This window comes from Tympanuchus pallidicinctus, unplaced genomic scaffold (genome assembly GCF_026119805.1).
Source record: "Tympanuchus pallidicinctus isolate F22 unplaced genomic scaffold, pur_lepc_1.0 scaffold13, whole genome shotgun sequence".
In the NCBI taxonomy this organism is placed as follows: Eukaryota; Metazoa; Chordata; class Aves; order Galliformes; family Phasianidae; genus Tympanuchus; species Tympanuchus pallidicinctus.
The window spans coordinates 1-26,786 of NW_026294648.1; the positions used below are offsets into that span (position 1 = coordinate 1).

Genomic DNA, 26,786 nt, shown 5'->3' on the forward strand with positions numbered 1-26,786 from the left:
AGAACAAGGCAGAGGAGAATGAGAGCTCCAGGGGTTGGGTGATGGCAATTCCTTCTTGCCCGTCAGGTTCCTGCTTCTAGGCTGTCTGCAGACAGCAGCCTGAGAGCGTTTTGTTTACAGCTGCCATTGCTTCGGTTCAGTTTCTCAGTTCCGTTCAGTTGGTCGGCACACGTGGGTTTTTGCTTTAAGCGTGGATTGAAAGATGCCTGCCTGTGCAGGAATGTAGTTTTCATGGATGTATTTGGAACTTTTTCAGCTCCTTTGGAGAGAGAAAGCGGACACTGAACCATTACTGTTTCTTGTACTGGGAGGACAGCAAGCCCCAAGCCCTGGGTTCCCAAGTAAGTTTCTGCATCAGGAACCAGCGATTAAACCGGCGTTGATAAGCATTCTTCTGCAGCACTGAAACGCAGCAGTGTTTCGGTATGGCAGGTGCACGCATCCTGAGCCTTCCCATCCATTTCCTCCCTGCAGGCTCTCCAGCCAACAGCCGCAGTCCTTCAGTTCCATCGGCAGCCTCGCTTCACGCTCCTGGAGCGGCCGCTGGCCGTAGACTGTGGGGCTTCCGGGCGCTGGGAGCTCGGCTGCTGCAAACCCTGCCCGCACCGCTCCGCTTGCTGTCGCTGCTCCCAAGGCAGCTGCAGAGACTTCTCAGCCGGGAGCAAGCAGCGCTTCGGCCGCACCGACAGCCGGTGCCTCTGGACACAGCGCCGCGTCCGCGCCTCTGCATCCCCACGGCATCAGAGCAGGCAGCTCTGTGCATCGAGGAGGGAACTGAGGGCCGGAGAGCTGGAGCAGCTAAGGGCCAAGAAGATCAGGCAAGGAAAAATCCCTGAGGCCATGACCAGCGGACCTTTCTACGACAAGGACTGGAGTTAATTCTGAACTTATGAGCCTTAATTCCATAGCATCTAAGTCTATTTAGAAGCCCTGTGCCATAATTCCATAGGATCTAAGTCAATACTGAAGTTCTGTGCCCTCATTCCATAATGCCTAACTTAATTCTGAAGTTTAAGGCCCTAATTCCATAGCATTTAAGTTACTTCTGAAGTTGTGAGCCTTAATTCCATAGGGCCGAAGTTGATTTTGAAGCTCTGTCCCTTAATTCCGTAGGATGTAAGCTAATTCTGAAGTTAAGTGCCTTAATTCCGTAGGATGTAAGTTAATTGTGATGGCAAGTGCCTTAATTCCATAGGAACTAAGTTAATTCTGAAAACATATGCCTTAATTATGTAAGGTCTAAGTTAATTCTGAAGGAATATGCCTTAATTATGTAAGGTTTAAGTTAATTGTGAAGGAATATGCCTTAATTACATAAGGTCTAAGTTAATTCTTAAGGTATATGACTTTAATTACAAAGGATCTAAGTTAACTCTGAAGGCACATGCCTTTATTCCATAGGTTGTAAGTTAATTCTGAAGGTATATGCCTTAATTCCATAGGGTTGATATTAATTCTGAAGGTATATGCCTTAATTGCAAAGGATCTCATTGAATACTGAAGGAATATGCCTTAATTATGTAGTGTCCAAGTTCATTCTGAAGGCATTTGCCTTAATTATATAGGTTCTATGTTAATTCTGAAGGCATATGCCTTAATTATGTGGGGTCAAAGTTAATTCTGAAGGCATATTACTTGATTATGTAGGGTCTAAGTTAATTCTGAAGGTATATACCTTCATTCTATAGGATCTGAGTTAATTCTGAAGTCATATGCCTTTCATTCCATAATTAATTCCATAATTAATACGGCATATGCCTATTTTATGTGGGATCTAAGTTAATTATGAAGGCATATGCCTTAATTGCATTGGATCTAAGTTAATTCTTAGGGAATATGCCTTAATTATGTTGCATTTAAGTTAATTCTGAAGGCATGTGCCTTAATTATGTAGGGCTTAATTTAAATCTGAACGCTTATGCCTTAATTGCATAGGATCTGAATTAATTATAAAAGCATACGCCTTAATTGCATGGGGTTGAAGTTAATTCAGAGGGAATATGCCTTAATTCCATAGCATCTACGTTAACTCTGAAGGCATATGCCTTAATTATGTCGGGTCTAAGTTAATTCTGACTGCATATGCCTGAATTATACACTATCTAGGTTAATTGTGAAGGTATATGCCTTAATTCCATGAAATTAAACTTTATTCTGAAGGTATAGGCCTTAATTATGTAGGGTCTCAGTTAATTCTGATGGCATATCCCTTAATTCCATGGGATCTCAGTTAATTCTCAAGGCATATGCCTTAATTACGTAAGTTGTAAGTTAAGTCTGAAGGCATTTGCATTAATTCCGTAGGATCTCAGTTAATTCTTAAGGCATAGGCCTTAATTCCATAACATCTAAGTTAATTGTGAAGGTATATGCCTTAATTATGTTGAATCCAACTTAATTCTGATGGCATATGCCTTAAATCCATTGCATCTAAGTTAATTCTGAAGGCATATGCCTTAATTCCATAGGTCTAAATTAATTGTGAAGGCATATGCCTTTAATTCTATAGGATCTGAGCAAATTCGGAATGCATATACCTTAATTCCATAGGTTGTAAGTTAATTCTGAAGGCATATCTCTTAAATATGCAGGGTCTAAGTTAACTCTGAAGGCATATGGCTTAATTCCATGGCATCTACTTTAATCTGAAGGTATATGCCTTAATTATATATGTTCTATGTTAATTCTGAATGTATATGCCTGAGTTCCATAGGATCTCAGTTAATTCTGAGGATATATGCTTTAATTATGTAGAATTCTGAAGGCATATGCCTTAATTCCATAGCATCTAAGTTAATTGTGAAGCCATGTGGCTTAATCCATGGGATGTAATTTAAATCTGAAAGTATGTTCCTTAGTTCTGTAGGATCTAATTTAATTCTGGTGCTATATGACATTAATTACATAAATCGAAGTTTAATTCTGATGGCATATGCCTTTAGTTGCAAGAAATCTTAGTTAGTTCGGAATGCATATGCCTTAATTATGTAGGGTCTAAGTTAATTCTGAAGTCATATGCCTTAATTACATCGGGTCTGAGTTAATTCTGTAGACATATGCCTTAAGTATTTAGTGTCTAACTTAATTCTCAAGGCATATTCCTTAATTCCATAGGATCTATGTTAATTCTGAAGGCATATGCCTTAATTCCATGGAACTAAACTTTATTCTGAATGTATAGGCCTTAATTATGTGGGGTCTAAGTTAATTCTGAAGGCATATGCCTTAATTATGTTGGGTTTAAGTGAATTCTGAAGTCATATTCCTTAATTTCATGGAATCTAAGTTAATTCTGTAGGTATATGCCATAATTATGTGGGATATAAGTTAATTCTGAAGTTATATACCTTAATTTTGTGGGATTAAACTGTATTCTGAAGGTATAGGCCTTTATTATATAGGATGTAAGTTAATTCTGATGGCATATGCCTTAATTCCATAGGTCTACGTTTATTCTGAAGGGATATGCCTTATTTCCATGGCATCTAAGTGAACTCTGAAGGCTAATGCCTTAAGTCCATAGAATCTAAGTTAATTCTGAAGGTATATGCCTTAATTATGTAAAGTTTAAGTTAATTCTGAATGAACATGCCTTAATTATGTAAGGTCTAAGTTAATTATGAAGGTATATGACTTCAATTACATAGGATCTCATTTAACTCTGAAGTCACATGCCCTTATTCTATAGGTTGTAAGTTAATTCTGAAGGCATATGCCTTAATTATCTTGGGATAAAGTTAATTCTGAAGGCATATGCCTTAATTATCTTGGGTTTAAGTTAAATCTGAAGGCATATGCCTTTATTATGTAGGGTGTAAGTTAATTATGAAGGCATATGCCTTCATTATGTAGGATCTAAGTTAATTGTGAAGGCATATGTCTTAATCCATAGGATGTTATTTAAATCTGAAGGTAAATGCGTTTAATTCCATAGGATCGGAGTTAATTCTGATGGCGTATGCCTTAATTATATAGGTTCTATGGTTATTCTGAAGGTATAAACCACTAATTGCATAGGATCTAAGTTAATTCTGAAGGCATATTCCTTAATTACATAGGCTCTAATTTCATTCTGAAGTTATATGACTTTAATTCCATAGCATCGGAATTAATTCTGAATCTATATGGCTTTAATTACATAGGATCTAAGTTAATTCTGAAGGCTTATGCCTTAGTTCCATAGCATCTAATTTAATTCTGAAGGCATATGCCTTAATTATATAGGACTTAATTTAATTCTGAATGCATATTCCTTAATTCCACTGTATCTAACTTAATTCTGAAGGCATATGCCTTAATTATGTAGGGTTTAAGTTAATTCTGATGGCATATGCCTTTAAATCCTTAGGATCTCAGTTAATTCTGCAGGCATATGCCTCAATTCCATTGCATCTAAGTTCATTCTGAAGGTATCTGCCTTAATTATATAGGTTCTATGTTAATTCTTAAGAATATGCCTTAATTCCACAATATCTAAGTCAATTGTCAAATGTTGGGTCTAAGTTAATTCTGATGGCATATGCCTTAATTCCATAGCATCTCAGTTAATTCTGAAGGTGAATGCCTTAATTATGTAGAATCGAAGTTAATTCTGAAGGCATATGCCTTATTTTCATAACATCTAAGTTAATTGTGAAGGCATATGCGTTTAATTCCATAGAATCTGAGTTAATTCTGGAGGCATATGCCTGAATTATATAGTATCTAAGTTAATTCTGAAGTTATATGCCTTAATTCCATGGATTTAAACTTTATTCAGAAGACATATGCCTTAATTATGTAGGGTCTCAGTTAATTCTGATGGCATTACCCTTAATTCCATGGGATCTCAGTTAATTCTCAAGGCATATGCCTTAATTATGTAAGTTGTAAGTTAAGTCTGAAGGCATTTGCCTAAATTTAATAGGATCTCAGTTTATTCTGAAGGCATAGGCCGTAATTCCATCGCATATAAATTAACTTAGAAGGCATATGCCTTAATTATGCAGGGTCTAAGTTAACTATGAAGGCATATGCCTTAATTCCATAGCATCTAATTTAATTGTGAAGGCATATGCCTTAATTCCATAGCTCTAAGTTAATTCTGATGGCATATGCCTTAATTCCATGGATTTAAACTTTGTACTGAAGGCATATGCCTTAATTATGTAGGGTCTAAGTTAATTCTGATGGCATATACCTTAATTCCATAGGATCTCAGTTAATTCTGAAGATATATGCTTTAATTATCTAGAATTCTGAAGGCATATGCCTTAAATCCATAGCATCTAAGTTAATTGTGCAGGCATATAGCTTAATCCATAGGATATAATTTAAATCTGAAGGTATACGCCTTTGTTCCATAGGATCTAATATAATTCTGATGCTATATGACATTAATTGCATAAATTGAAGTTAATTCTGATGGCATATGCCTTTAGTTGCAAAGAATCTTAGTTCTTAGTTCTGAATGCATATGCCTTAATAATGTAGGGTCTAAGTTAATTCTGAAGGAATATGCTTTAATTTCATGTTATCTAAGTTAATAGTGTAGGCATATGGCTTAATTATGTGGGGTTTAAGTTAATTCTGAAGTTATATGCCTTAATTCCGTGTGTTTAAATTGTATTCTGAAGGTATAGACCTTTATTACGTAGGATGTAAGTTAATTCTGAAGGATTATGCCTTAATTCCATAGCATAAAATTTAATTCTGAAGGCATATTCATTAATTATGACGAATCCCACTTAATTCTGAAGGCATATGCCATAATTATGTAGGGTCTCAATCTATTCTGAAGGCATATGCCTTAATTCCACTGCATCTAAGATAATTCTCAAGGTATATGCTATAATTATATAGGTTCAATGTTAATTGTGAAGTATATGCCTTAATTGCATAGCATCTAAGTTAATTGTGAAGGCATATACCTTAATTATTTAGGGTCTAAGTTAATTCTGATGGCATATGCCTTAATAATGTAGGGTTTAAGTTAATTCTGAAGGTATATGCCTTAATTCCATGGGATTAAACTTTATTCTGAAGGCATATGCCTTAATTATATAGGATCTAAGTTAATTCTGAAGTCATATGCCTTAATTATGTAAGTTGTAAATTAAGTCTGTAGGCATTTGCATTAATTTCATAGGATCTCAGTTAATTCTGAAGGCTTATGCCTTAATTCCATAGCATCTAATTTAATTGTGAAGGCATGTACCTTAATTATGTAGGGTCTAAGTTAATTCTGATGGCATATGCCTTAATTCCGTAGCATCTCAGTTAATTCTGAAGGTGTATGCCTTAATTATGTAGAATCTAAGCTAACTCTGATGGCATATGCCTTAATTCCATACATCTAAATTAATTGTGAAGGCATATGCCTTTAGTTCTATAGGATCTAAGTTAATTCTGAAGGCATATGTCTTAATTTTCTCGGGCTAAATTATTTCTGAAGGCATATACCTTAATTATGTAGGGTCTAAGTTAACTCTGAAGGCGTATGCCTTAATTCCATGGAATTAAAGTTTATTCTGAAGGTATGCGCCTTAATTATGTAGGGTCTAAGTTAATTCTGATGGCATATGCCTTAATTATGTGCGATTTAAGTTAATTCTGAAGTTATATGCCTTAATTTGTGGGATTAAACTGTATTCTGAAGGTATAGGCCTTTATCATATGGGATGTAAGTTAATTCTGATGGCATATGCCTAAATTCCATATGTCTACGTTTATTCTGAAGGCATATGCCTTAATTCCATAGGATCTGAGTTAATTCTGAAGGCATATGCCATGAATTCCATAGGATCTAAGTTAATTCTGAAGGTATATGCCTGAATTCCATGGATTTAAACTTTATTCTGAAGGCATATGCCTTAATTAAGTAGGGTCTAAGTCAATTCTCGTGGCATATACCTTAATTCCATAGATCTAAGTTAATTCTGAAGGCATATGCCTTAATTCCATAGCATCTAAGTTAATTCTGAAGGTATATGCCTTAATTATGTAGGGTCTATGTTAATTCTGATGGCATATTCCTTAATTCCATAGGTCTAAGTTAATTGTGAAGGTATATGCCTTTAATTCTATAGGATCTCAGTTAATTCTGAAGGTATATGCCTTTATTATGTAGAATCTAAGTTAATCTGAAGGCATATGCCTTATTTTCATAGCATTTAAGTTAATTGTGATGGCATATGCCTTTAATTCCAGAGGATCTGAGTTAATTCTGAAGGTATAGGCCTTAATTATGTAGAATCTAAGTTAATTCTGAAGGCATATGCCTTAATTCCATAGAATCTCAGCTAGTTCTTAAGGCATAGGCCTTAATTCCATAGCATCTATGATAGTTGTGGTGGCCTATGCCTTAATTATGTAGAGTCTGATTTAATTCTGAAAGAATATGCCTTAATTACGTAGGGTATGAGTTAATTCTGAAGGCATATGCCTTAATTATGTAGGGTCTAAGTTAATTATGAAGGCATATGCCTTAATTTTGTGGGCCTAAGTTATTTCTGAAGGCATGTTCCTTAATTCCATAGCATCTAAGTTAATTCTGAAGGCTTATGCCTTAATTCCATGGGATCTCAGTTAATTCTGAAGGTATCTGCCTTAATTATGTAGAATCTAAGCTAATTCTGAAGGCATATGCCTTGAATTCCATAGAATCTAAGGTAATTCTGAAGGTATATGCCTTTAATTCCGTAGGATCTAAGGTAATTGTGAAGTTCTGTGCCTTAATTTTATTGGGTTGAAGTTAATTCTGAATTTTTATGCCTTAATGGAATAGAAATAAATATGTTATATTATTTATTTTTACGTTTTTATGAAATAGAAATTAATATGTGATTCATTTACATATGTCTTAATTAAATAGAAATAAATATGTTATTTACCTATGTCTTTCTTAAATATAAATGAATATATGTTGTTGTATTATTTACATGATCTGTCAATAAAAGTTGTTCTGTGACTCTGTGGTGCAGCAGTGAGTTGGAATGCTTCTCTGTGACTTACCTTCTCTTTTAATCCCTTCACTCCTCTGTGTAATCAGTGACGATCCAGGCGCTGTGATTAAGAAACACACAAAGAGTTTGGCAGAGCAGGTTGTGACAGCACAAAGAAGAGATGAAGGCCTCACCCTTATCCTGGCTCCCTGGAAAGCTCCACAGGAGGGATCCCCAAAAGAGGCTCTTCCCCGCTGGCAGCTAGCTCTCAAATGGGGTCCAGGAGAGGCGCCGCCAGGCTCCGTCCCTCCCAGCAGCACAGCGCATTGCCTTCGCTGTGCTCCCAGGGCTGATCAGCGCTCGACCAGAGGCTCAGGCTGTGGCACAGCAGCTCCCTTCAGTCCTCACAGTCAGATGCCTCGTGCTACCAGCATTTCCACTGCACCTCTCTAGGCTCATAGATCTTGAGCGCTGGCCAACAGGTGGCTTCTGCCAAATGCTTCTCCCACTGCTCTCATGTTCCTCCCCCCATTGCCTTCAACATTGTTTTCAACAACCCGCTGCAGTTGGATTTTACCAGCAGCTGGTGCACGCAAGGGAATATGAGATCAGTTCACTTGATGCCAAGATCTTTGGCCCAACAATTTGCAAGGGAACTTTCAAAATGTGTCCCCCCATCCGACTCAATTCTTTCACTGCAGAGAAGACCTAAAATATTCTATCCAGCAATTGTTTTGTGTGCATCTATCTATCTATCTATCTATCTATCTATCTATCTATCTATCTATCTATCATCTATCCAGTGACACAAAACCCACGAGATGCAGCAATCAGGTGGCACAGTGACACAACACTCAGGTGATGCAGCACCAAGGTGACACAGTGAAACAGCACCCAGGTGGCACAGCACCCAGGTGGCACAGTGACACAACACACCGGTGGCACAGTGACACAGCACACAGGTGACGCAGAAACGAAGTGGCACAATTACACAAACCCAGGTGAAGCAGCACCCGGGTGACACAGTGGCACAGCTCCCAGTTGACACAGCACTCATTTGGCACAGTGACACAACACCCAGGTCATGTAGCACACAGGTGACAAACTGGAACAGCACCCAGGTGGCACAGCGACACAGTACCCAGGTGATGCAGCACCCAGGTGACACAGTGGCACAGCACTCAGGTGACGCAGCACCCAGGTGGCACAGAGACACAACACACAGGTGGCACAGCACCCTGTTGGCACAGTGACACAGCACCCAGGTGATACAGTGACACAATATCCAGGTTGTTCAGCACCCAGGTGACACAGTGGCACAGCACCCAGGTGATGCAGCACCCAGGTGACACAGTGGCACAGCACCCAGGTGATGCAGCACTCAGGTGGCACAGTGAAACAATACCCAGGTGACACAGTGACACAACACCCAGGTGACACAGTGGCACAGCACCCAGGAGATGCAGCACTCAAGTGGCAAAGGGACAAAACACCCACATGGCGCAATACTCAGGTGACACAGTGGCACAGCTCCCAGGTGACACAGAGACACAACACCCAGGTGACGCAGCAACAAAGTGACACAGTGGCACAGCACCCAGGTGGCACAATACTCAGGTGGCACAGTGGCACAGCACCCAGATGGCACACTGACACAGCACCCAGGTGAAAAAGCACTCAGGTGAACAGTGAAACAACACCCAGGTGACACAGTGACACAGCACCCAGGTGGCACAGTGGCAGAGCACCCAGGTGACACAGTCGCACAGCACCCAGGTGACATAGCATCCATGTGGCACAGTGACACTGCACCGAGGTGACACAGTGACACAGCACCCAGGTGGCACAGCACTCAGGTGACACAGTGGCACAGCACACAGGTGGCACAGTGACACAACACCCAGGTGGCATAGCACCCAGTTGGCAAAGTGACACAGTACCCAAGTGATGCAGCACCCAGGTGACACAGTGGCGCAGCACCCAGGTGGCACAGTGGCACAGCACCAGGTGAATAAGCACCCAGGTGACACAGTGGCACAGCACCCAGGTGATGCAGCACCCAGTTGGCACAGTGGCACAGCACCCAGATGACACAGTGACACAAAACCCAGGTGGCACAGCAGCCAGGTGACACAGTGACAAAAAACCCAGGTGATGCAGTGACACAACACCCAGGTGACACAGTGACACAGCGCACAGGAGACGCAGCACCCAGGTGGCACAGTGACACAGCACCCAAGTCCACAGCATCCAGTTGATGCAGCACCCAGGTGGCACAGTGACACAATATCCAGGTTGTACAGCACCCAGGAGGCACAGTGGCACAGCACCAGGTGAAGCAGCACCCAGGTGACAAACTGGAACAGCACCTAGGTGACACAGTGACACAAAACCCAGGTGGCACAGCACTCAGCTGCACACTGACACAGCACCCAGGTGACAAAGCACCCAGGTGACACAGTGACACAGCACACTGTTGACACAGCACCCAGGTGGCACAGTGACACAGTGCACAGGTGACGCAGGGGCACAGCACCAAGGTGACACAGTGACACAGCACCCAAGTCCACAGAACCCAGGTGGCACAGTGACACACACTTAGATGACGCAGCACCCAGGTGGTGCAGCACCCAGGTGGCAGAATGACACAGTACCTAAGTGACGCAGCACTCAGGTGGCACAGTGACACAACACCCAGGTGATGCAGAACCCAGGTGACACAGTGGCACAACACCAAAGGTGGCACAGCACCCAGGTGGCACAGTGACACAGCACCAGGTGAAGCAGCACCCAGGTGACACAGTGGCACAGCACCCAGGTGGCACAGCACTCAGCTGGCACAGTGACACAGAACCCAGGTGGCACCCTGACACAGCACCCTGGTGACAGAGCACTCAGGTGACACAGTGAAACAACACCCAGGTGATGCAGTGACCCAACACCCAGGTGGCACAGTTACACAGCACACTGTTGACGCAGCACCCAGGTGACACAGTGACACAACACCCAGGTGGCAAAGTGGCACAACACCCAGGTGACGCAGTGACACAACACCTAGGTGGTACAGTGACACAAAAGCAAGGTGACACAGAGCTCTGATGGCACAGTGACACAGCACCCAGGAGACGCAGCACTCAGGTGGCACAGTGACAAAACATCAACATGACGCCACACTCAGGAGACACAGTGGCACAGCACCCAGGTGATGCAGAACTCAGGTGGCACAGTGATGCAGCACCCAGGTGACACAGCACCCAGATGACACAGTGACACAACACCCACGTGACGTAGCACCTTGGTGACACAGTGACACAGCACCTAGTTGATAAAGAGCCGACCGGTTCATGGCCTTGCGATTGCCAGCCCAAGCACAAGACTTTTTGACCAGCTACGGAAAGAGGCAGCACCGTGTTTAAAAAGTTGGTTTCGTTTTTATTCAATACAAAAGGCTCTGGGTTGTATTTATCAACACAGTCCAAAATGAAACCCCAGCATCCAGGGTTTCTGCTTAGCAATGAGTCATTCAGCCTCCAGGCAGACACAAGGAGAAGCCTGACCCTGTGGCTACGTCAGCTCCTCTCCCTCCAGGCCCGGCTAGCCGTACTTCAATCTCATACTAGACCGGCCCTGGCCCTGAAGAGATACAGCCTGAAGGAACACAGCCTCTCCATCTCTTGCCATAGATGAAGACCTGCCTCTGGCAAGCCCTCTTTGCTTGGAATGCAGCACAAGCCCTTCCCTTCCAGGTGCCTTAGTTCTGCTGCACTGTCTATGACAAGGGAAAGCACGGCTATGCCACAAAACCGGACACTGACTCAGTCCGCTGCCTTTGGTCCCACCTCCGAGGAAGCATTCCACCTGATTCCAGTGTCCTGTGGGCCTTCTCGCTCAAGCCCTTCTCGGTTCTTTTTGCTCTCCTTCTGGGCTTCCTTCCTCAGCAGAGCAGCACTTGCCTTGGCTTTCTTCACTGTCTCGCCAGACCGAGTCCCAAGACTGTGCCAGTCCTACAAGAAACAAGGCAGAAACGGTCAGCGAACCTTCACAGGTAACAAGTGGCTGACAGCTCGCTTGGGGAGCTCAAGTCACCGCCCGGGCAGCTTTGGCTGCCAGCACTGGAAACCGCCTTCCTGCCATCAGGGCACGCCAGAAACTCCACCTCTATCTCCTGCCCAAAAGTCCCATACGAACTCAAACCCAAAGCCATCTCCTGCAAGGCAGCGCCTGCACAGGGCTTGGACACTGCCTGGCAGCACACACAGCACAGCAGCAGCAGCAGCAGATGAGCAGCACCCCAAGGCTCCTGGCGTGCATCAGGAACACGTGCACACGGAAGGAAGGGCAGGACAAACGACAGCACCCTCAGCAGTGCCGGGCACACCACCGTAGGCCACAGCTACAGATTGTTCCCTCCCTGCCCATTGCCCGTGCCTTGCTATCAGCCTCAGAGAGCACGACTTACTGGCTTATGGCACCTGGAAACTGGCACGATTACAGCCAGCGCACAGAGCAGCTGCAAAGCAGCTCCACAGAAGAGATGGTGGTGCAGCACGTTCTCTGCCAGTGTGGGCTCAGGGATCTCAGCTGGGAGAAATGCCCACACAGCAGGCAGCCCGCTGCTCTCCTACCCTCAAGGAGGCTGCTTTCTACAAGAGGGGAGAAAGAGTCGTTATTCTCTCATGCACACTGCTGTTACAGGCTGACTTAGAGCTGTTCTGAACATCTCCTCGGTCTACTGACCCAATGACAACGAAGGACACAAAACTTGCAGCTGCATCGTCTTTTAAACTTGCGTCTGCTGAGGAAAAGATTCCTCAAACTTGAGCATTGCTCCACTTGCAGGCGAGGGGAGCAGGAGCTGAAAAGGACAGGAGGACACAAAAGAAGGGCAAAGCTTAACAGAAAGCAGACCTGCTGCAGACAGTGCCACCAGCTGTGTTTGAACAGCAGTGCCTCAGCGCACGCTCACAGTAAGGCACACCTACCTTGCAAGGGCCGCTCAGGAAGGTTGTGACACAGGCACCCATTGCTCGATTGCTCCCCTGAGTCCCAACTCCATTTCTCAGCCACTCACATGCCTCGATGTTCTGCAACAGAAAAGTCACAAGATGGAAATTCAATTCATCGCAGACGTCCTCAAACCTCCCTTCTCAGGGCAGTCGCACTCATTTCTCTGCATGAGAACTCAGGGAGGGCTTACCGAGTGAGCAGCATTTACTGCCAGTTGGCAGCAGCAACCTATGCCTAACTCTAACCTCCTAACAGTAACCTATGCCTAACTCTACACTCCTAACAGTAACCTATGCCTAACTCTACACTCCTAACAGTAACCTATGCCTATTGCTAAAACTAAACTGAACACTAAAACTAAGCTAACACTAAAATCAACAACAAAGCCCAGAAGTGGGACCTAACTCCTAAGGGGGAAGATGGAACTGGGGGCCCGCAGAAGCGCAGAGGAGCAACAAGGTGGAGGAGGAGCAGATGGTCAGCAATGCCACCCAGCTAATGCCGGGGGCGGGGGCCGCGCAGAGGGTAAGGGGCCGAGCGCCCGGACCAGCGATGGCGGAGCTGTGAGCGCGCCAACACAGGGCCTGGCACGGTGGTGTGGTGCCAGGCCAGCTGTGCCGCAGGCGGATCCACCTCCATGGGTTCCTCTGGAGGCGGATCCACCTCCATGGGCTCCTCTGGAGGCGGATCCACCTCCATGGGCTCCCCATGGTCGCTCACAGCGCTGGCCCGGGCGCGATGGAACCGGGCTCCCTTCCTCCTCTCCCTCCTCTGCTTGATGGTCATGGTGGGCCCCCTCCTCCTCTTCGGTTCTGGGGCCCCCAGCTCCCTCTTCCCATATATAACTACGCTCTCTTCCACTCTCGCTCTCTTAGTGCTGGACATGGCTGCCACCTGCCCAGCACGCTCAGAGACGAGTGCGCCGGGTGGGGTGGCAGTGACCAAGGTGACGGCTGTGACATGGGCAAGGTTCCACAATGGCACCTGTGCTGCTGGGAGCGGCGTTGCGCACGGGATGAGGAGGGGGCTGCAGGGCACGGGACGGCGGCGAGAAGGCGCTCCCTGTGCCCAGCGGGCAGCCCTTCTCTGCGGCCAGCAACAGGGCACAGAGGAGCTGAAGCCGAGGAAAGGGCCCGCAGCCTCCTTCGCCCTCTGCACATCACATACAGGCGGTTCAGCACCAGGGCTCTGACGTTGCATTTCCTGAACATGCAGCGTTTGGGACGCTGCCTTACTCCTGTGTTTGCATCAAATGCATCACGGAGGGAATAGCGCAGTGATTTCCTATTTCTAATGAAATAAAAGGGGTGAAGCAACAACTGATGTTTTCAGAATTGCTGTCACGGTTATCCTGTAGGCACGGGAATCCAAGCCTCCACCACCTGCTGCTTTAACTGCAGCCCCATTTAACTCCCCTATTGTGCCACTCACATTAGGCAGCTCTTGCTTTCCCTCACTCAGAGTACACAAACATTTCTATTTCTTAAAGTTAAGATATTATTTATAATAAGATTTAATTTATTATAAGGTATTATTTCATATCTTTGAGGCAACAGACCAATCATTGGACCAGTTCCACATGGGTATGAAATATCTGTGCCCACATTGCACTCAGGAGGTGCAGTGTATGAACATCTAAAGCCACACAGCAGATTATGTCCTGCAACAGTGACTTTCCTTCTGCTTATTTATACCACTTCCTTACTGTTTGACTTCTTTCTAATTTGAGGACAGCAAGTCGTCTCACTGACTTAGCAGTTCACAGCAAGCATCATAACTGCTTAAAATTTAATTCCTTTCTTGATTAAACCACACACACACAAGCACACACGCACACACACTTGAAGGTCTACTAGGTCAACCAGTTTAGAAAACCCTCACTTTAACAGCTTTTGGCAATTTCTGTTGTGCAGCAAAAGGCAGATGTAACGTGTATTTTGGTGTGCTTAAAATAAGAGAACAGAAAAGGCAGCAGAAAAATTCATTCAGCTCGTAGCCGGGTGGAAGAGGACCTTGGCTGACCGTAGTTATGCCCGAGTTGGAGGACTTGCTGGCTGCTCTTGTCTTGGTGTGGATGTGCTGAGCGCAGCAGCTGCAGGAGCTGTTGTTGTGCTGCTGCCCCCTCAGGGCTCGGTTCTGAAGACATTTTGCAGCTGACAGTGAACTGCACTGGCCCCACCGTTCTCTGTGGACATGGTTGCAGAACCATTCACGCTTCCTCTGATGCCAGACGTGTCAGAAGAAAAGAAAAATCTTTCCTTGGTGTTTCTCTCCTCATTGGAAACCTATTTCAGAATTTGTAAGTCACAAAAGTAAACGTGCAAAAGGTGGTGGTTTGAAGTCGGGCTCACATGTAGCCACATTTTCTACTGCACACACAAAAGGCAGCTGAGCTGCACTCTGTAAAAATGCTTCAGTCCAAGAACTGCTATCAGCTGCACAGCTTTGACATTACAAAGAAAAGTTATTCACCAAACAACTTGTCTGCATTCTCTGAACATTGGATGATTGTAAAGAAAAAGCCACCTGCTGGCACTGATGGATTTCCCATTTATTATTTGCAACAACTTCAGAGGCAGCATGTGTAACAGTGTCAAGAAGAGATGTGACACAACGTGGAAAAATTAAGGCTGTGGAAGGGAGAATACATGCCTTCTGTAAACGCTGTCAGATTTTTTTTCCATGCAGGCCATTTGGGATGCAGTACTAAGAACTGTACTCAAGTCTTATTACTAAGCTACACTGCCTTTATCTTTTCAAATAATTACTGCAGCCTGGTTTTCCATCCAGCCTCAGTATCCATCAACTGGGGGGGCCTCTTCAAACCTCACAGAGATGGGAACAGGCCTCGGTCATCCTGATGCCCTGTAAAGTATCATCACACCTATGGGGCCTAGAGGGAGGATTCCTTCGTACATGGAAGGGTTTGGGCTGGAAAGGACCTTTAAAATCACCTAGTGCCAACTCCCCTGCTTACAGCAGCTTCTGCTAGACCAGATTGCTCAAAGCCCCATCCAGTCTGACCTTGAATGCTTCCAGGGAGGAAGCATCCACATCTTGAGGAAGACTGTGAAGCAAAACAGACCTGGCTGGCCTGAAAGGGTCAAACAGGGAACACACGGCCCCTCCTGAAAGGGAAGGACTGCCATGTGAAACTGGCAAGCATAAGCTACAGCTTCTTCGTTCCGTGACCAACAGCAGAACATGTTCTGTGGAAAGAACGCCTTTTGATCACTGTACTGACCATAATCCACAAAGAGCTAATTAAGTAATGATGTATTGCTGTCAGCTGCATGAATGTTATCTGATTTAAGTATTGTACACTCCTGTAGCTAAAAGATATAAAAACTCTGTAACAACAATAAAGATTGCTTCTTGCACCACCAGAGCCTTAAGCCCGTCTGTCCCAGGCATCTTGAGCTGCTCTCCGTCAGGGCTGGGCTGGTGCTGGGCTGGTGTGGGATGATGCTGGCATGTGCTGGAATGGTGCTGGGATGGTGCTGGGATGTTCTGTCATGGTGTGGGATGTGCTGGAGCCCCACAGGCGTCCCAGGGGTGGCTGTTCTCTTTATTGACTTCACCAAAAAGACCATTTGGTTCAATCCTTTGTTTGTCTGAAATGTATTTTCGTGCTTTCATGGAATTGTGCTGGGATGATGCTGGGATCGTGCAAAATGTATGGGATGTCTGGGTTGTGCTGAGATGGTGGTCAGATGTACTGGGATGATGCTGGTTTGATGCTTGGATGTGCTGGGATGGGGCTGGGATGGTGTGGGATGTGCTGGGATGAAGCTGGGATGAGCTGGGATCACAGAATCACACAGAATCACAGAATTGTAGAGGTTGGAAGGGACCTCCAGAGCTCATCGAGTCCAACCCCCTGCCAAAGCAGGTTCCCTACACCAAGTCACACGGGTCGGCATCCAGGCAGGTCTTGAACATCTCCGGAGAAGAAGTCTCCACCACCTCCCTGCAGCCTGTTCCAGTGCTCCGTCACCTCACCGTAAAGAAGTTCTTGCATTGGTGCGGAACTTCCTATGCTGCAGTTTCCGGCCATTTCCCTTTGTCCTGTCTCCATTCACCACTGAAAAGAGTCTGGCCTTGCCATTTTGCCCCCCACCCCTTAGATATTTATAGACCTGGATCAGCTCCCCTCTCAGTCTTCTTTTCTCAAGGCTGAACAGACCCAGTTCACTCAGCCTTTCCTCATAGGAGAGATGCTCCAGGCCCCTCACCATCTTGGTGGCCCTCTGCTGGACTCTTCCCAAGAGATCCCTGTCTGTTTTGTACTGGGGAGCCCAGAACTGGACGCAGTGCTCCAGATGAGGCCTCAGCAGGGCAGAGCAGAGGGGGAGGATCACCTCGACCTGCTGGCCACGCTCTTTGCAATGCACCCCAGGATGCCATTGGCCACAAGGGCACACTGCTGGCTCATGGCCGACCTGTCATCCACCAGGACACCCAGGTCCCTATCCACAGAGCTCCCCTCCAGCAGCTCATCCCCCAACCTGTACTGGTGCATGCAATTATTCCTCCCCAGATGCAAGACTCTACACTTGCTTCTGTTAAACCTCATCCGTTTTTTTTCTGCCCAGCTCTCCAGCCTGTCCAGCTCTCGCTGAATGGCAGCACGGCCTTCAGGCATTTCAGCCAATCCTCCCAACTTCGTATCATCAGCAAACTCGCTGAGGGTGGCCACCATCCCCTCATCATGGTCATTGATGAAGATGTTGAACAAGACCGGACCCAGCACCAACCCCTGAGGGACACCGCTGGTTACAGGCCTCCAGCCAGACTCTGCACCGCCAACGACGACCCTCTGCGCTCTGCCAGTCAGCCAGTTCTCAACGCACCTCATTGTCCACACATCTATCCCACACTTGCTCAGCTTTGGATGTCATGGGGGACAGTATCAAATGCCTTGCTGAAATCAAGGTAGGCTACATCCACTGCTCTCCCCCCATCCACCCAGCCAGAGACATCATAGAAGGCCACCAGGTTGGTGGAGCACGACCTTCACCTGGTGAACCCATGCTGACTACTCCTGATCATCTCCTTTTCTTCCAGTTGTCTGGAGATGGCCTCCAGCACAGCTGTTCCATCACCTTTCCAGGGACAGAGGTGAGGCTGACTGGCCTATAACTGCCTGGATCTTCCTTCTTGCCCTTTTTGAAGACCGGAGTGACATTGCCTATCCTCCAGTCTTCAGGCTCCATTCCCCTCTACTCCTCTCCCCTCCCTTCCCTTTTCTTTCTCTCCACGCTCTCTATCCAGCTCTGAAGTGGAGTTGCCTCGATGTCCGCAGTTGATGGGCTGGTTCGGCCCGGTTCCATGACCAGCAGGGCGGAGGGATCCGCGGGTCCTGAAAAGGGAAACAGGGGATCCCAAAATGATTGAAAACAGTGGCAACGATCTGAGGTGGAACAAACTAATTTACTAAATATGGTATCAGCAAAATAGAATGTGAGAGAGAGAGAGAGAGTGTGTCTGAAAGGTGGATAGGCCTCACCACAGAGCCGAGGTGAGAACTGCGGTCCAGTTGAGCCGATGAAAAGAAGCAGGTGGAGAAGCGCGGGCAAAGACAAGAACATCAGGGGACTTGGCCAGGAGCTGTATGTCCTTGCTGACTGCAAAGCCCCGTGGGGAAACGTGGTTCTTCTTCTCCTCCAGACAGGCACCCGGAACTTGAACATCAGCAGTCAAACTCCCAGTGCATTACATGATGTTATGGTGTGGAATGCTGATAACCCAAAGCATAAAACCATGACATTCCCCCCCTTATTCTACATCACTACATCATGCTTGATACATACAAACAAAATAGGAGTCGTCCCCGGACTCGTTAAGGAAAAGGGTGACAGAGAACAAAGGGGAAACCACTGGGTACCAATGTGACAGCTTTGTACGGGGGGGAGGGGCGGGGAAGTTTGGTGGGAAAGAAAACACCGGTGAATTCTGTTTCTCTCCACCTCAGTAGGGCTTTCCTCTCTCTCACGACAGCCTCATAGGCAAGTTGATGACATACCAGCTAAAAAAGAGGGCTACGAGGTGGGCACAAACCTACCCCAAGGGCCAGACAGAGAGGGCTGCGAGAACTGGCAAAAAGCTCAGCTGGAAGCCAGTTGATAGAAAGGTGCCTTGGCCTCTACCCAGCACCAGTAACATTCCACCACTCCATCAGGGACCTGGCAGCACAGTCTGCAGATGATGCAGAGGTACGAGGAGCAGTTTAAACAGCAGATCATCGTGCAGTAATTCAAATGCAGGAACTCCAAGGAGCGACAGGAAAACACTTGGCAAAGCAGTCGCCCTTCATGGCTCAGCAAAGCGCCCTCACAGCACCCTGGCACAACACGCGGCGCTGCCGTAACGTGCTTGAAGCCACTGGAGCTGCAGCAGCGCAGCACGGCTCAGTGTCCTCCAACCTCGAGGCTGAGCTCTGCTCCGAGGCACATTCCCCTGCCGCCCACCCGCTGCCCTCTCCTCCTCCCCGCTCCCAGCGCTGCTCTTCACGCCATCCCACCCACACCTCAACTCCTCGTGCCTCAACGCCAGGCTGACGTGCAGGCTACGGCTGCCCACGTGCAGCTGGGCTTCCCGGGGCAAACAGCAACCCTCAGCACAGCCCAAGGCTGAGAAAGCCACCGGGAAGAGAGGCAAGCTCAAGGGGCTGAGTGCAGGGATGCCTTTCTTCCTCCCGGGCCGCTTACCCTCCTTCGTGCTTTTGCTAGCAGTCCTTGGAGAGCAAAGGGATGCTCACAGCCTGTGGCCAGCAGTTACAGGTGGGCTGAAAGGCCACCCGTTGGGAAGACCAACAAGGAAATGGGGGACCTCCTGACCAATGACTGATGTCCCATCCTTCCTCTACTCACCATCCTTTCTTTCTTCTTTATTCCAAACCATCAAATTTACTCTGCCTAGCCATGGAGGATTTTTGACAACGGTCTGTTGGAACAACGTGCTTCAGATAGGCAGTTTCATTGTTTGCTTTGCTATAGAGTGGACAAGTTATTACAGTGATTTAGATCAACTCAAAAGAAAACACGCATGGGGAAAAGCCTGACCTCTGCAGACCATGGGGCCTTTCTTTGTGTCTGTTATTATAAGAGGATGACGCTGAGGTCACTCGCTCTAGGGCTTGCTACAGACATGAACAAGGAGTAAATTAAAATTAAACACACTCAATATTCATGATTTAATTAGAATCAAGTCCAATTCATAATTCTAGGGAACACATTGGCATTGCTTTCCTCTACCGTTACGATGCTGCTCTCACAGGTAGGAATCCAGAGCAAATAGGAAGGATTAGACAAGGATCATCCTCCTCTCCCTCAAAGTTCTCCAGAACAGCATGCAGAAAACTGTCCCCATTTCCATCTACAACAAATTCTTTTTACCCTGCTAGGAAGATAGGAGCAAGGGAGAAATGATAACCAGGCAGGTGCTGCAACTAAAGCTCAGCCTGCCTTTTCATTTTATGCACATTTGATACCAGTTTTTAATCCAGTGACACAGTTGGAACTATCCAGGCAAAATCATCTCTCTGTCCTTAAGGAGTCCTTTAAACTACAGCTGTACTCCAGAGCTTTCTGCTGCACACAGTTTGCGTGGTATCATGAGTGGCTTCTGCAGTGGTCCAACACCACCAGCACACAACCAACCTGACACTGGTTGAGTAGAGCTTCAGACCATTTCCAAGCCACTCTTCACTTCTGTTTGTACGCTTTCCTAACGCTGTTCCCCTATGTTAACAAATGTCACAATCAGGCTTGTAGTGCCTGAGCCATTGCCCCCAGCAGGAATGTGAAACACAATCAGCTCCACAGAAAGATCCATGCAAGGCTAGAGTATCTGCATATCTGAAAACCTTTTGTCGATGCTCTGCACTGACCTCTGACTGCCTGTAAGACCATGCAGGTGAACTTCCAGCTAAAATGCCAGTCTTAAAAGGAATGACATTTTGGGACCAACAGGAGCAAATGTTGCTGGAGAGGCATGCTGAGACACAGCTGGACGCTGACAAAACCAGCCATGATGAGGAACGGAGGGGATGGCTGAAATACAGCAAGCACACTCACTGTGATGAGAGATGGCCCAGATGAGGCTGGGAGATGGACATGGGGGACAGATCACTCACCGCAGCCTGCTCTGTTGGCTCATCTGGCTCAGCAGGGATGGCCTCCTTTCCCACAGCAGCAGCAGCAGGGGTTTCCTCCACCTTGACTTCCCCAGGTGGAGCTTCTTCAGCCTCAGTCTTTTGTTTCATGGATTTCTAAGTAAACAGTGGAAAATTTGTTGAGGAGCACATGATGGTGGGGAGGGAAGAAGGGAATGGGAGCTCTGCCTGGCACTGCAGTGCTGCTTCACTCCTAGCAGACTCAGTGTCAATGGCTTTGCCAGGAAGAGGACAGCCTTACATTACTAATGATCATCTACAGAGCATCTTCATTCTCAGTGTCCTGCACAGAAACTGAGTCAGTCCTACATCCCTCCCTTGCCAGGAAAGAGAGTGCTAGCTTCCTGAGCTATTGAAAGCAGCAGCAGAAATGGGGGAGAAGTACTCAGTTTGCTCAGAAATGCTCTAGAAAGTGAGGGCAAAGTGAAGAGTGTCCCAAAGTATGATTTCAAACAGGATTTTTTAAAATTATCCCCTATCCCCCTAATTCCACTAGTTCTCAGACAAAAAGGTCTCTTCTCTGTTGAAAGGGTGCGGACTCTGTTTTCACATAGGCAAGTACTAACTGCATGAATTCTGACACTGAAAATCATTGAATCACAGAATGGCTCGAATTGGAAAAGAACTTAAAGACCATTCAGTTCCAATCCCCCTTTTATGGGCCACCCATTAGATCAGGATGATCAGAACCAGAGGCATCCAGAGCTTTTCCAGGCAGCCTGTTCCAGTACCTCACCACCTTCTGAGTGAAAAAAAGTCATCCCTAGTTTCTTTTAATGCTTATTGCATCCTGAGACCTCAATCACCTACAAAGCTTCCGTTTATCGGCCACGCTTCTTCTGCAATTCTTACCCTCTACAATTCTGGCCTATGCTTATTCTTTAGGAAGAGTATCTAGTAAACATCACCAGTCCTGCAAGATGTTTGGTCCTGCAGCAAAACAGCAAAAGTGCTATTTCTGCTGGGGACAAAGCCTTGCAAACACACACACGCTAAAGGAGAGAGCTGCAAGCTGTGCTCAGCATATTCCAGCTATAAAGATGGCTGACTCAGCCAGATTAAATAACCCCAGTAGATCAATTTGCCATGAATACATTGCTCAGCATAATATGAACCTCAAATCTATCCAGCTGCTTTGCAGTTGATAAGATGCAGCTGGTCAGAAGGCCTTCTGTAATGAAGAGACATCTCTGAAATTCTTCAAAATATGAAAATCTGCTCCCTGACATTTTTCAGAAAACAACAACAAAACAAAACCAAACAGAAAAACCCACCACTTTTACAGCCACCTCTCTGGCTGTAAAATGGAGGAGGTTCAACATTACTACAGCAACTTTAACAAAGTGCTAATGAAAATACTGGATATTTTACCTTTCAGCTTTCTCTGATCTGTGTTCTACAATTCCTATGGGAGCAATGTCAGCCATTGCTGAGTTGATGCTGAATTGTGTACTGTCACATACAGGCTTTGACATCTTATTTTACACAGTAGTCAGATGTGGTACCTGGTGTGCCAAATTAGTTAGCAATTTCATAGCTTGCTTTTATGGTCTCTTAAGGATGACTTGCCTCGTTTTAGAACAGAAATTGGTGCCATGAAGAACTGAAGTCAGCAAGATGTTTGCTAATTGTATCAGGTAACAGAGACATCAAAGAAAATAGTCATGGTCTTGGAGGTAAGAAACAGTGCTTGTGCCACGCTGAAGGCTACTGTTTTTATCTTTAGCAGCAGACAATAATATAGAAATGAAGCTGAAATGAAATGATTCTTAAATATCTCAGTGGTGAATGGGTTCAAGATTCATTGGTTTTAAAATTAAGAATGCAATGTTCTATATTCTATCTTTCTGTAAAAGGCACTAATCAGCATTCACAGTAAGGGAACTGGTTTTAATTCCTAACTCACACTTCAGTTTTTAAAGTAGCATCTGCCCCCACGTTATTGCCATCTCCTGAGTGATTCATGCCACCCACGACATTGAGTGCAGTGCCTCAGTTACCAGATTGGAGGCAAGGGTCAGATTGTGTAGCTTGTGTGGTGTGCCACAGTGCTGGCCCATGGCATAACTGGAGCACTCTGTACTGTTCTGACTGAGCACGGGGAATGGTGTCCTGTGCTTGCTGTGCTCTCACTGCTGGTTATTTTTCTCTGATGCATTCTAAATATGTTGTCAGATAACTTTACCTTTCTCATTAAAGCATTGTCCTGGAGGGAAGCTGTTTGATTATATTGTTTCTAAGGACCACCTTTCAGAAGAGGAAGCTCGAGTCTTTTTTCGACAGACTGTTTCAGCACTTGCTTATGTTCCCAGTCAGGGTCATGCCCACAGAGACCTCAAACCAGTAAGTCTGAACTGTATTCAGTCTTTCATAAATAACAATGAGCGTGTTTTTATTTTTCCATTGGGAGAGAAAGTTGTCCCTTTGTGGTTGTGGTTTAACCTGGCAGGTGCCTGAGCATCACGCAGTGCTTCACTCAATCCACTTCTTTCCAGTGAATTGCAGGAGGTAATGGAAGGGGGGAGAAAACCACGCAAAGTAGAACTCATATGAGATAAAATTATTTACTGAGGTAGAGGAAAGGAAAAGGATAACAGTTCTGATGAGTGCAAATGCAATTGCTCACCACCTACCAATCAATGTCTAGTTAGGCTCCTCGGAGTAGAAGAGATTTACATGAACTTCTACGCCCTTCAGAACTCCTTCCACACCATGTCATATGGTATGGGATCTCCCTTTGGCCAGTTTAAGTCAGCTGTCCTAATTCTGTTCCCTCTCACTTCCTTGGGCTCTCAGCTGAGAATGACTTTGGCTCTGTGCAACACTGCCTAGCAGTAACTACAGGTGTCAGCGTGCAGTGTACTCCAGTTTTGTGCCTCAAGGAAGAGTGATCCTTCAAACAAACAGTGGCTATGCAGAGTATGGGATGAGATGCATGCCTTGGCTCCATCCAGTGGGTTTTCTGTCACTGAAGGCTTTAAGCACTGGTTAGATACTGGAAGGTTTGAGTCTTTCTACACAAGTAGGTTAGAACTTTGCATTTCTCAAGTTGCTGATATCGCTGAGTAAAGCAAATCATTACAGCACAAGCATTTTCCTAGGCATCTTATGATATCCTCGTATCTAAAGAATCTTTCCCCTCTGAAAAATAAAGCATTGCCTGTACTTTTTGGAAAGAACTGGCTTCCAGCTGAAAAGCTGATGGATTCACAGGCTCGGACAGTAACTTGGAATGGAGGTGACTTCTAGAGATTTGTGCCTGAACCTGCTGCTCCGAGAATCCTGATACCAAGTTTCTCAGAGCTTTTTCGTTTTCATGCTCAACCTCTCCCAAGGATGAGGCTGCATGCTCTCTGTGGGCAATCTGTTCAATGCTTGAGCAGTTTTGTTTCCTTCTGTCCAGTCTGCTGTTTCCATGAATGACTGTTTTTGGTCACTATCCCACCATGACCTGCTGCACGGATTCTCAGGAATCTGTCTTCCTTTCTTCATGCCTCCCTTGTGGGCATTTAGAAGTTGCCGTGAGGTTCCTCTGAACTCTGAACAAACCTCTTTCTCCCCAGTTTCTCTTCTCTGAGTGGGAGCTTCAGCTCCCTGCACTGACTGGAGGCCATCCACAAAGCTTGCTTCGGGTTGTTATCTTTCCTGGCTGAAAACTAAATACAGTATTGTAAATGTGGTCCAATGAGTGTGCAGCAGGGGTGACTTGTCCTGGTCTGGTTGTGCTGCTTTTGAATGCAGCCCATTATCCTGTTGTGCTTTTTTTCCTGTCAGCACACACTGCTGGCTTGCATTCATCTTGTGGTCTTTCACCACTTGTCCTCCTAGTCCCCGGACCCTTTCTAACAGATACAAACCAGTATTTCCCCCCTGGGATATGGGAACTTGTTAGCAGTCAGTGAAAATCTCTGAGAGAGAGAGAGAGAGAGACAGAGAGAGAGGGCTTTTGGTAGCCTGCTAACCACTGACCACAGGAAGAAATAACAGAAGAGAAAATATGTTTCCTTGAGCGTTCAGGTGAAAATAATTCCTGACTGCTTTTTCATTCACCAGGAAAATCCGCTGATTGATGAGAAACATGTTTCTCATAATTTGAAGCTGACAGACTTTGGACTCTGGCAAAGCCAAAGGTAAGAGTATCTGAAATCAAATGTGCCCCCAAGTAATGCATGTTTTTCTACAGTATGCAACAGGGACTTGCCCAAGCACCCTACATTCAAGCTGTCTCTGTGATTGACATGCAGTTGCATCTTGCTTGGAAGGGCCTTAGCTGTGTGAGAGTGAACAGATTGCTCAGAAGCACACTCAGATTCTTTTCTCTACCCAGACTTCCTGTTTTCACAGTCTAACTGTAGACAATCTTGTACGTGTATCACCTGTCTTATGCAAGGGCCTGTCATAGGAGCACTGGGCTGGCATGCCATTATCTCTTCGAAGGAACTGTGTGTAGATTGAGATCATGGATAAAACCAAAGAGTTTTGCAGGTGACAAACAGATCCTGTGGTTGCATATGCTTGAACTGAATTGTTTCTTGATCTTAAAACGGCTTTCTAGGAGCCTTTACTTAACATGCCAGATGGGTGCTGGTGAGAAAGGATTTAATGGGAAGAGTGCCTTCCTGATTCAAAGAGAATTACTTAAATCCTCAAATTACTTAAATATCCTCAAATCGCTTTTCCTGGCCAAATTTAGAGTCTCTCGCAGGTAATCAAGACCAACAGGCTGTTGTCCCAGTGGTATAATGTCATCTTGCTCTGACCTGTTTAGCACAAAACCCAAGTAGAGTAATAGGATACTCTGAATAAGGAAGTATTCTACCAGTTGTTCTTTGTCAAGTTTGTAAAGTGATTGCATGAAATTGCTCTAAATGACCAGCGAGCCTCAAACACAACAGCTCTTGCATGACTTCTTTCTCAGTTTGGTGTTTGTGCAGACAGTTCATCTTAGTAGATGATCAGCTGAGGAAAATAATGCATCATGCCAAGGATACATCAGATAAGTGAGCAGCTTGGGATCTGTATATTTGTACAGTGCTCCTGGTCTTAGACAATATTTGCTTAGTGAGGTCACCTATTGAATGAAAGCCAAATATATAGTGAATGAAAGTATGCCCAGGAGAAGAAGCCTCTGAGGCTTCTGAAGTGTCACTGCAGAAAGCATGAACTCTGTTAAAGCAAACTCTTCTGTTTTCTGTGTTATTCCAGGGAGGCCTTGATGACCGCCTGAACACGTGCTGTTGGAAGCCCAGCGTGTGCAGCACCAGAGCTAATCCAGGGCAAAGCCTATATTGGCTCAGAGGTATGCAGACCAGAGTTTGTTTCGCACCTCTCCCCTCTTTCCCTCCCCAGAGAGTGTTTAAAGGCAGTGGAGCTCAGATACGCTCACTTGGTTCCCCTCCTGAATTCTGCTGGGTTGCGTTGCTCAGTAGCTCTCAGAAGCTGTCAGTGGCCACAGACTGAAAAGTGCAATGGGCCGCAGTTCACACAGCTGGCTGGTTTGTCTCTGGCTGATCCTCATCTGTCTCCACCAATTGTTCCCCACTTTGGGGCTCTGTAAAACAGCAACTTCAGAGATCTCCTTCTATTAGTAAGTTTTTGAAAGAGCAATTTGCTCTGCTAATTGTCCGTCATTGGTCAAACTCTTGTGCGGTCTCAGGATCTTACATGTTTTGTTAGACTTG

General features: G+C 45.6%; 3 protein-coding genes and 2 long non-coding RNA genes across 28 annotated transcripts in view; 2 read left to right on the forward strand and 3 right to left on the reverse strand.

Annotated features, from left to right (window-relative positions):
- Positions 1–158: 158 nt before the first annotated feature.
- LOC128076012 (uncharacterized) lies at positions 159–7,644 on the forward strand. 20 transcript variants are annotated; one of them, XR_008204198.1, is made up of 10 exons: positions 159–341; positions 475–2,365; positions 2,448–2,468; positions 3,689–3,975; positions 5,882–5,983; positions 6,025–6,086; positions 6,128–6,270; positions 6,802–6,864; positions 6,905–7,087; positions 7,538–7,636. It is a non-coding gene; the product is annotated as an uncharacterized LOC128076012 (long non-coding RNA). The 20 variants fall into 20 exon arrangements; XR_008204197.1 differs by lacking the exon at positions 6,802–6,864 and having other exon boundaries at positions 5,882–6,086; positions 6,924–7,087; XR_008204204.1 differs by lacking the exons at positions 6,025–6,086; positions 6,128–6,270 and having other exon boundaries at positions 6,719–6,864.
- On the reverse strand, positions 1,923–6,285 carry LOC128076013 (uncharacterized). 2 transcript variants are annotated; one of them, XR_008204214.1, is made up of 3 exons: positions 6,197–6,285; positions 4,004–4,211; positions 1,923–2,045 (listed from the first exon to the last, which is right to left on the reverse strand). It is a non-coding gene; the product is annotated as an uncharacterized LOC128076013 (long non-coding RNA). The 2 variants fall into 2 exon arrangements; XR_008204215.1 differs by having other exon boundaries at positions 4,004–4,170; positions 6,197–6,277.
- Positions 7,645–11,384: 3,740 nt separating the features above from the next.
- LOC128076016 (amphiphysin-like) lies at positions 11,385–22,376 on the reverse strand. Its single transcript, XM_052673277.1, has 3 exons — positions 21,067–22,376; positions 12,905–13,006; positions 11,385–11,926 (listed from the first exon to the last, which is right to left on the reverse strand). The coding sequence occupies exons 1-3, from the start codon at positions 21,193–21,195 to the stop codon at positions 11,738–11,740; spliced, it is 420 nt and encodes a 139-aa protein (XP_052529237.1). The 5' UTR covers positions 21,196–22,376; the 3' UTR covers positions 11,385–11,737.
- On the reverse strand, positions 13,013–14,154 carry LOC128076015 (uncharacterized). Of its 4 annotated transcripts, none has more exons than XM_052673276.1 (2): positions 13,593–14,154; positions 13,013–13,562 (listed from the first exon to the last, which is right to left on the reverse strand). In XM_052673276.1, the coding sequence occupies exons 1-2, from the start codon at positions 14,127–14,129 to the stop codon at positions 13,425–13,427; spliced, it is 675 nt and encodes a 224-aa protein (XP_052529236.1). In that variant the 5' UTR covers positions 14,130–14,154; the 3' UTR covers positions 13,013–13,424. The 4 variants fall into 4 exon arrangements, with proteins under 4 accessions (XP_052529236.1, XP_052529234.1, XP_052529235.1 ...); XM_052673274.1 differs by having other exon boundaries at positions 13,013–13,157; positions 13,220–14,154; XM_052673275.1 differs by having other exon boundaries at positions 13,013–13,188; positions 13,220–14,154.
- A 296-nt stretch (positions 22,377–22,672) lies between the features above and the next one.
- LOC128076149 (maternal embryonic leucine zipper kinase-like) overlaps positions 22,673–26,786 on the forward strand; it is a 226,301-nt gene continuing 222,187 nt past the window's right edge. Inside the window, exons 1-4 of the mRNA XM_052673520.1 lie at positions 22,673–22,781; positions 23,305–23,448; positions 25,159–25,235; positions 26,311–26,404. Of these exons, the coding sequence (XP_052529480.1) occupies positions 22,770–22,781; positions 23,305–23,448; positions 25,159–25,235; positions 26,311–26,332 (255 nt within the window). The 5' untranslated portion in view covers positions 22,673–22,769 and the 3' untranslated portion in view covers positions 26,333–26,404. The remainder of the gene's footprint in view (positions 22,782–23,304; positions 23,449–25,158; positions 25,236–26,310; positions 26,405–26,786) is intronic.